Source organism: Chiloscyllium plagiosum, chromosome 28 (genome assembly GCF_004010195.1).
Source record: "Chiloscyllium plagiosum isolate BGI_BamShark_2017 chromosome 28, ASM401019v2, whole genome shotgun sequence".
Lineage (NCBI taxonomy): Eukaryota > Metazoa > Chordata > Chondrichthyes > Orectolobiformes > Hemiscylliidae > Chiloscyllium > Chiloscyllium plagiosum.
In genome coordinates, this window is record NC_057737.1 from 25,675,888 (window position 1) to 25,686,310 (window position 10,423).

Consider the following 10,423-nt stretch of genomic DNA (forward strand, 5'->3'; position numbering starts at 1 on the left):
ATTAAGGTTTCCAGCTCAGGAGTTTAATATATGTTTGGGAACTCAGATTGAAAGTGGAGGAAGAATAAATTTCAGTCATATTCTGTATGGTGACTTTTATAGTAATAAAGACAGCTGAAGACTGCTTTTCTAAAAGAAAGCAAGTCACTCGAGTTAAATTGCTCAATCAGCGACTTGGGAAGTTTATTACTAAAGATTTACAAAGTTGAGTTTTATGGTATAGAAACAGATGGTTAGGGGTTACCAGACTTCAGAAACTGGGAAGTCATCTTAACAGAAGGGCAGTTTCTTTTAGGTTGTAGAAGTTTTCTGACTGTGACCCTTGGTAGAAATCTCCAGATTGTCAGAACTGAGGCGAAGACATCAGTCTGTCTGAGCAGAAAAAGAGCTTCAGCTATCCAAGGAAAAGGTCTGGAAGGAGTCATTTGCAGAAGAAATTAGGGTCGCCTGATATTTCACTAGGTTTGAGTGGCAATAAAGAATATTGATGGGAAAAGGGTTGAACATTTTAGCTGTCTATGTTAAATTCTTTGTAAATTGTTTTATATTGCTTTTAATCTTTTAAAGTAAAATTGTGTTCTTCTGTTAAAAGAATATTGGCAGCCTTGTGCAAATGTATTCAATAATTGTCCACTATGATGATTAAACTGCTGAAAATATACTCATCATCTATCAAGCCAGGTTTAACTTGGAGATCTGACTTACCCAGCTGAGATCATAACGTTATCTGCTCTGATAGTTGATGTGTTAAAATATAAATTTTTTACATTTAGAACAGCATCTGGAGGTTATCCTTTGGCCAGATTCCATACCATCAGACTGATTGACTAATTGTAATTACTTTGCCTGCATGGGAACAAATTGATTACTACTTAGTCATGTGAGGTCAAGGATGATTTGGTTATACTTATTTCAGGGAGTACGAAACTGGCAAATAAACCTGATGCATGATCCATAGCTTTTACCACAAGTTGTGTTTGAATGATCAAATAGTTACATTGGAAGTTATAAACTCCTTCCACTACCTGGACTTTGTTTCTGTGTGCTGCTATTGAATCATCTCAAGCTGGTCAATGCCTTCTCTGAATACTCCTTCTCCATTTTTGCCTCTTGCATGACAAAGACTCCCACGAATCAGTGGGGATCTTGGACTCTTCTAAGATGCTTTGAGAGCATCTCTAAAACTTTTCCTGTTCTGGGAGTCTATTGTTGACATGAAGTTCTGAGTCGAGCAGCAGTTTTGGGAATCTGATGTCAAGGATGCAATTGACCCAACCTGACCACCAAAGCTGCTTTTAAGCTGATGAGTGCTTTGATGATAGAAATATTGGTTTGGGAGAGGATATTGCCATTAAATTGTCCATCCTGCCAATGTTGTTGGTACATTTCCATTGCCTCGATGTCAACTATAGATGATCAAAATCTTTGAAGCATGTAGGAGTGTGAGGGTCCCTGCAATTGGTACATTATAACTTCAGTCCTGTGTTTGATGCTAAGTCAGCTAAAAGCTGAGGTGACACAAAGGCAATAGTGGTGGACTTTGCCATTGATGTCTTCCTTTATCAAGCAAAAGCTCCTATGTTGAAAATTATTCATGGATCAGTGCAATGGGCATTGATGTTGCTGAGGAAGTGAGTTGAAAGAGGTAACAGTGAATTGGAGTTCTGTCTCCCAAGGTGAGCACATTCACCAGCTCTGGCTATGAACTGGAGCTGTATGACCATTGTTGGAATGATGATAATCTTGGAGTGGAGGCCATGAAGGTTGACTTAGTTTCTGTTACTCTGTAGATCATCTCCACTGGTGTGAGAAACTTGCTGGAGTAGAAATGCAGAATTGCAGTAAAGAAGGTGGAGATAAAGATTGATATGATGGCACTGCTTGTCTTTACTGAACTAGGGACCACTACCGACCTTTCAGTAGGAATTTAGATTTTGTCATCATAGAGAATGGTGACAATTTGCTGAAGGCAGACAAATTTGAGGACTCTTCATAAACCCTCATGATTGACAAAATCAAATGTTTTAGTGATGTCAAAAATTGCTGCGTACTGTTCAGGAGTTAATGCTACTTTCTGCATTTTTGCTGGATTGTCTTGCAGAGAAGATCATAACTGCATTGTCACTCCCTGTGGCTGAGATCCACATTACAACTCTTGGAGAAGCTCTTCAGCCATTGAGAAGAGGGTGTTTTTAAAGAAGAAAAGACCTTTTTACGTCAAACATTTCTGACCCTGATATTAATGACACACAACATCTTGAATATTAAGCAATAGGACACACAATGACACTGGTTGTTTAGATGTCATAAGAACCAGAGTCTGTGTCAGGTGGTCATCTGTCAACAGATATCCTAGTGTAATTTTGAAGCAGCTGACCAAACTGCTGTTTGCAGCAACAAGTAATTTATAATGTCCATTTTATTATGCGTTTTTACTATGAATGTACCAAATAACATAACACCCAGTGTTGGCTCATTTAATTGATTTTACATTACTGTCATGTTCCAAGCCGTCCCCAGATGTATTCTCTCTGGTCTCCTCAAGGTTATACTTGAAAAATCATAGGCAGCTGTCTGGGTGTTATCCACAACACCCTCATCGATATATTTATAGAAACAATAGGGCACAGTTCCCTTACATCTCCAACACAGTTTTTGAAATTAATTTTCAGACTTTTGGCAAGAATCTGTGGATCTTCCCGATCTCCCTTCCTGATCTCACAATGCACTTCTTCAGTCAGGATACCAATTTCTTCAATGCCCATCCTGTAACAATGAGACAAATCCAGTACAAACAGCTTCAGCTTTACTAGTTAACGTTCATTAATAAGAAAGAAACAAAATCACAGTTGCATGATTCAAAGTGATTAATACACAGAGCTTGTGCGTATTTATGTGTGTATTGGCTAAGGCAATTGAAGAGAATCCTTGCAGTGATGCTCTGTGTGCCAGACATCAGGGAGGCTTGCTTATAAGTGCTGCATTTGGTCTCACTCTTCTTGGAAGTGGTCATGATTACAGTGTCCCTTCGATCCACTGGATGTATTTCTGCCCCCAGATAAGGGATCTTAGGTTGATCAATCATACCCTGAATGTATCTCCAACATATTTTAGGATTTCAGCAGCAATTTTTGTCTGCATTGGCAGGCTCGTTTATCAGCTGATAAATGGATTTTTTTATTTTATTCTAAATTGGGCTAACACTGAGACTTGATGTAGCGTATGAGATCGAGGCTAGTCAGTTCAAAACTAATCTCATACGAGAATATGAATTAAGAGCAGGAAAGGAGTAGGCCACTAAGCTCCACAAGCCTGATCCATCATTCGATTAGATTGTAGCTGATCTGATTGTGGCTGCATCTCAACATTCCTGCCTACCCTCTGAATCCTTTGGCTCCTTGTTAGTCAACAATATATGTACTTTTGTCTTAAAAGAATTAAATAAATCTGCAGATACTGTTTTCTGGGAAAGGATGTTCCAGAACCTCTGTTGAGGATCTCTACAAAATATACTCTGCGAGTTAATTGTCTCTCTGTCCTTGATAAGGCTGCTCCATTCTTGTTTTTCAATGTATGCCCACCATTATTTTCTTTACATGCCACAGGTTTTAGTTGTACCATTGCCTCAGGCACCCCCAACTCCAAATAGACCACACCACCAAGAACATCTCCCCTCTCAACTCCTCTCTGCCTTCCACAAGGACCATTCCCTCTGCCAGTCTGGATTACACCACTCTCCCCATGAACCCCCCCCCCCACACCACCACCAACCCCCAGGTACCTTACCCTGCAGCTGGAAAAGATGCAAAACCTGCCAGTACACCACAACCCCCTCAGCTCCATCTGGGGCCCCAAACAGTCCTTCCAACCTAGTTTACTGCATTAGGTGCTCCCGATGTGGTCTTCTGTACATCAGGGAGACCAACCAGAAACTTAGGGAAAGGTTTGCCGAGCATCTCAACCAGGCCTGCTGGAGCAGAACGGACCTCCCAGTCACCGACCATTTTAATTCACCTTCTCACTCCCTTTACGACATGACCATCCTTGGCTTCCTTCATTGCTAAAAACTAGACCACGAATTGGAGGAACAACACCTCATCTTCTACCTGGGCAGCCTACAGTCCAGAGGATTCAACATTGAGTTTTCTAATTTCAAATAACCTCCCTTCCAGTCTCTTCCCCCTCCCAGCCACCTACCGGATTCATTCTTTCATTGACCAACCAGGTTGTACCCTCTACCTGTCTTAACCTATCACTCTGCCCCCGCCAACCCCTTTATTTGCTTCTTCCCTTACACCTGAAGAAGGGTTACATCTGAAACGTTGCCTTCTCCACCTCCTGATGCCGCCCGCTTGCTGTGTTCTTCCAGCTTTCTGCTTGTCTACCTTGGGCACCAATAGCTGTGCTGCTTTTCTCTTGAACTGTGCTGATGCTTTCAGTCTCCAATTGCTTTGTACTTGCACTTTAGTACCTTTGTTTCTTGGAAACTTTTGGTCGCCAATCTCGTGTATAACATCTAGAGAAGCCAAGAACCTCTTCACCAATACTGATGCAGATTTAAATGATTGTTTCATAAGTTTACAAAATACTGAGTAATTGTACATCATTGTTAACTCGAAAAGCAAAGCATAACTTTAGCTTTGCCTAAATCATGTCAAGATTTGAAGAAATGATATGTTTAGGAAGCCTTAGATCTTTGTCTCTTAAATCTGTAAAAATATATCTTCATGTATTTTATTTATGCAAAGGGTTATGGTAGAGATAGGAAGTAGTACGCAATTACACAATGGCAGAAACAGAGCTGAGTTGGCGATATCAGCTAAATGCGTGAACTCTGAGACAAAGCATTGGAAATACACTTGTTAATGGTTATGTATGGCTGAATTAATTAGAAATTGTAAGCCAGTCAAGTACAGTAAAAAAATGCTTTTAACCTAAAAATAGCTTGCAAAGGCATATAAACAAAAGCATTGTTAAACCCCATGGTGTGCATACTGAGAGGTAAAAGTCCACTCAACTGGATACAGCAGTCAGTCAGAACCCTGCAAATCAATGGTTAACTGGAATGACTCTATATTACTACTTTATTAATAAATCTGCTAGTATTGTTTTCAATGAGCATACTCACATGGTCCATGGTTAGTCAGGAGTTGGTCTTTCATCCCGATTTAACCAGACATTTGTATTGATTCTGGTTTGACTTTGACCACAGACAGCAACTCCTGTTGCCTGGAAGGTGTTGGCTGAAAAGAACTGTCTTTGTGGGATACTTGACCTTCAATATTGAGCTTCTTATTACATTGTTTCAGGGTCAGGTTGATGGAGCCAGTGTAAAAAATTAGACCATCATCAGTCCCCTGCAGCTGTCAGACATGCACCCACAAATTGAGGTAGAATAGTACACCCATTCATATAAATATACTATGGAGTCTACTCATAAGACCATTCAAGTAACCACATGTCAAAAATAGAATATACAACTTTTGGTATCATTCCTTGTTTGACATAATGTGGGTAAATCACAAGTTACCTTGAAATCGGCCACTTATTAAGAAATCTCACAGACAATCAAGTACTGAAACAATGATTTAAACTTTATTGCATGTAGCAACCAAAATAAGATCCCTCAACTAAGTAAATTAAGCCTCACGACCCAGCTTAGCTATTACCCAATTAATGGTGGAACTTGGCCATATTTACATCAAAGTGTCTTCTCTAGGTGTAATCAGAGTTTGATCCTTATGCATTATTGTTCTTCAAAACTCTGCGAAAGGGGGAGTTCTGATGTTCAATTCTTATACAGATCTTTGTCCTTCAGGTCTGTATGTTATTATTGGTGAGATTTTAAAAAGTTCTTTGATCCAAGATACTGCAAATCTGCAATAAAGTAGCTTCTTTGTTCCTTTTTACATTTGGCCTGTTTTGTTTTTTAAGACACTGTTTTCCTGCAGTTAACACTTTCCAGCCAGCAGTATACTTTTGAATTAGTAGTAATTGTAGTAATACAGGAAACATGGCAACCAAATTGGATGTAGCAAGTTCCTGTGATGTTGATCTGAGGTAAGAATATTATTTAGGGAACTGGGGATAACTAATCCACTCTTCAAAATAGTGTCAACATGGAATGTTTTCATTCACCTGAAGGACAAAGGGACAATGTCATCTAAAAGATGGCATCTCTGGCTGTACAACATTCTCCATGCTACCTTAGTGTGTTGGAATTAACTTTTGCACTCAGTTCCTAGAGTGGAGCTTGAATCTGGAAGCTTGTGATTTGGGTATGAATGCCAATATTCATACTGCAACTAACATTGGAATAATCAGTATAGAAATTAATCATGGACATTGATGCAAAAGGTAGTATTTGATCCTTTGCAGTCAATGGAATTATGAGACATTGTGTATAACAGGCAACTGATCCAACATCATCTAATCAGATTTTGATCATTTTATTTTTGTGAATTGAAATTTGGCTCCATCATACGTACAAATTTTGTTTTTTAAAGGAACAAAATAAAACTGAAGATGTGAATTTATTGTGGTAAAATTAATTTAATAATGTAATGAATTTTGTGAATTTCTTTATAGCTGTTATTGAAATGGATTCACGACGTGTTCCCCGTGAAAAATTGACCTGCATCACACAATGCAGCAAGCAAATATTCAATGCTATAAAGATCACAAAGAATGAGCCTGCTTCTGCTGATGACTTCTTACCCACACTTATCTATATTGTTTTGAAAGCTAATCCACCTCGCTTACAGTCAAACATCCAGTACATTACTCGATTCTGCAATCCAAGCAGACTAATGACTGGAGAAGATGGATATTATTTCACAAATTTAGTAAGTGTTCTACCCAGAATTACACTCTTAAAATAAACAAAAATAGTTTACTATTTGATAAAGTCAAATCTACAATTCTTGGTTGATGCAACCGAGGCGCACAAATTGTTTTCAAGAAATTATTGTTGAATTTTGGTAAAACAAACAAGGGCAAGACTTACACAATTAAAAGTAGGCTTTGAGTAGTATTGCAGATCAGAGAGACCTAGGGGTTCAGGTGCATAATTCTTTGACATTTGTGTCACATGTAGACAAGGTGGTTAAAAAGGCATTTAGCATGCTTGCCTTCATTGCTCAAACATTTGAGTATAGGAATTGAGATGTCATATTGAGATGGGACAGGATATTGGTGAGGCCTCTTCTGGAGTATTGCGTACAATTCTGGTCACTCTGTTATAAGATGGATATTATTAGGCTGGAGCGGATTCAGGAAATTTTACTAGGATGTTGCCGCAAATGCAGAGTTTAGGTTATAAGGAGAGACTGAATAGGTTGGGACATTTTTTCACTGAAATATAGCAGGTTAAGGTTTATAAAATCATGAGGGGTGTAGTTAAGGTGAATAGCAGGTGCCTTTTCCCTAGGGTGGGGGTTTTCAAGACAAGGGTCATATTTTTAAATTGAGAGGAGAAAGATTTAAAAATGACTTGAAGGGCAACCTTTTTACACAGTGGTTCCATGTCTGGAATGAATTTCCAGAGGAAGTGGTGGCTGTGGGTAGAGTTACAATATTTAAAAGACATTTGGATCAGTACATGAATAAGAAATGTTTGGAAGGAATGGGCCAAATGCAGGCAGGTGGGACTAGTTTACCTTGGGATTATGGTTGGCGTGGACTTATTGGACTGAAGGGTCTGTTTCCATGCTGTAGATTCCTTGACTCTGTGTGACCTAGGATCCTAATGCAATACTGGATACCTTTTGGACTCAGATTGACTACTGACCAATATATGTGAATTTTAAAGAGAGTTTATGCAAGGGAATATCAGACCCTACTAATTTTTCACATTGGAGATCTGTGATGGGTTTGCCCCCATTTGTGCACTAATTCCTCAAGTATTGTGGGAAAAATTTGATCCAGTCCTAAGCCCCTTCCAGTAATGTTTTAAAATATCAAAAGGATGTAAGATCAGAATGAGTGAAAAATCTTTAAAACAAATTTAGGAACAAATGTACCTGGTTTAATGTTTGTATATTTACCATTAGTTAAGAATACAATTGAGATGATAACTTGATAAATTATAGCTTTGAGATTTACCTGATATTTTGGTATATATTAATCATGTTTTATTTATAAAAGTATTACTTAAAGGGCTGCCACCTGATATTTGATAAATCAGTTACTGTATAGTGCTGTTAACTTTTTTTTAAACATTACTTCCATTTTTTTTGAAAGTCATGTTCAAACTGTATTTGCAATGGTTTTTAATATGGCATTTAATTTGTTTTCAGTGTTGTGCTGTTGCCTTCATTGAAAAATTGGATGCCCAATCTTTGAACCTGACTCAGGAAGATTTTGATCGCTATATGTCTGGCCAAGCATCACCCAAGAAGCAGGACTCTGAAGAATGGTCTCCTGAAGCATGTCCAGGACTGAAGCAGATGTACAAAAACTTAAATCTTATTTCTCAACTGAATGAGAGACAACAAAAAATTTTGTCAGATGCTAAGCAGCTTGAAAAAGATCTAATTGACTGGAGCGAAGGTGTGACAAAAGACATTGAAGATATTATTGAGAAATATCCACTTGAAATCAAACCTAAGGGCCAACCAGTGGCTGCAATTGATTCTGACAATGTAGAAAATGACAAGCTTCCACCACCAATCCAACCACAAGTATTCATTGGTTGAAAGAATGTTAACTGAATGTTAAACTTGAGCAAACTCTCCTTTGATGTTCAATCTGTTCACTGCTAACTGCTAACTATGGCTCTGGAACATACATTACAGGAGTACAGCTGTGTTCAAACTACTGACTTTGTGAAATGTTTGCAGTAATATTTGCAATTCAGTTGTAAGGTATAGATTTGTTGGAGATTTATAACAAAGGCTACTTCAAAAGTTAATGGCTGATCTCTGATTTTTTTTAAAAAATAGATCAAAATTGTAATGTTATGATTAGTACCTTTTTTAAATGAGAAATAAAAACCAAGGAATGACGGAATCCTTCAGCGACTTAGGCAGCATGCACAGAATCTTCAGTCAAACCTGACTTGACTAGCTAACCTGTTTAGTGTTTGCCTTCTATTATTTTTGATTTCCAGGATCCAGAGTATTCTGTTTTTGTTTCCCTCTTTAATCCGGCATGCAAATTTCAAAGTGTATTTTATATTTACTAAATTCTCTGCAACACTTTTTTTCCTTGATTTGTCACTGAGAGTAGTTCATATTCAGGGATTCTAGTTAAAGTTACTGAGTAAATTAAAATTGCTTCTAATGTGTTCAATTCTAGGATTTACTCCATGATTCATTTTTTTAAAAAAAATCAGAAACCATTATTGATATTTCTTCGATAATCTCAACTTTAATGCAATGTTTCATTGTAAATATGTTCATTGTGCAACACATCGATAATTTGGCATATAGTGTGGAACAATCCATCCTTTAAAGCAAAAGGATAAATCTTTACATTTTTCATTTCATTGCATGTTATATTATGCAAAAAGAAACAAAAGATGTTTCACTTTTTATCATCTTTGCCAACATCTTTATCCCCTGTTTTTATTTTGAAAACACATCAGCAATAAATATGACCTAGTTGGAGGTTTTCTTTGTATGGGCCAATTGTGAATCGTATGAAATGCTTGATGTATTATTCATTTACATGGTCCATTTGCAATAATTTAACCTAAAATGTGGTTGATGGATGTTAAAATTGAAGCAGAGTTCGGACATTAACTTGGTGAAAGTAGCTCTTATTTCTGTACAGAATACAGTTTGCTTGGGCTATCTATCAATATTTTTAGTTGCTAAATTTTGAGTGGCATATTCCCATTTATCACTGGTTGCTGACTTCAATTTTCTGGGTATCTGTTTTATTTACTTTTTAGTCTCTAAAATAATTTATGTACATAATATTCTAACAAAGTACTAATGGAAACAGTGCTTACTTTAACTTTGGCATTGTAACGTTTTATGTTCAATGACTAAAATATAATAGGCAATTTTGCACAACTTCACATTAAAGGTCCATATTCCGCAGTTAACTTTTATTTTCAAATTTCAGTATAATAAATTTAGATTGCTTCTCCTATTGGTAAGCCTACATTATACAATCTGGAGGGTTCCATCAATAAGTCTTCATATTTCATTAAAATGCTTTAGGAGGCCCTGATGTTGTAAACGGTTTTTTCTATTTTCTATTCTGGCCTGTATTAGCTGATTTCAACTGACACAGAATTTTTGTCACATGATTTTAGTATCCTGACATAGGCAGTATTTCCATTCCTGATTCCTGTCCATTAGTCCTGCTGGAATGTGTGCTCTGTGATTTTCTGTTGAGAACAAGGTCATCTTTGCAGTGATGCACATGCCATCAACTGGTGTGCTGATTCTAGACAGCTACTATAAAAATTGAC

At 37.4% G+C, this 10,423-nt stretch overlaps 1 protein-coding gene across 4 annotated transcripts in view; it reads left to right on the forward strand.

Moving 5' to 3' along the window:
* The window catches only part of rabgef1 (RAB guanine nucleotide exchange factor (GEF) 1), a 39,766-nt gene extending 29,580 nt beyond the window's left edge, over positions 1 to 10,186 (forward strand). For all 4 annotated transcript variants that reach the window (XM_043718538.1, XM_043718539.1, XM_043718540.1 and 1 more), the window contains 2 exons: positions 6,589 to 6,845; positions 8,298 to 10,186. In XM_043718538.1, coding sequence (XP_043574473.1) covers positions 6,589 to 6,845; positions 8,298 to 8,696 — 656 coding nt within the window. In that variant the 3' untranslated portion in view covers positions 8,697 to 10,186. The remainder of the gene's footprint in view (positions 1 to 6,588; positions 6,846 to 8,297) is intronic.
* Positions 10,187 to 10,423: the final 237 nt, after the last annotated feature.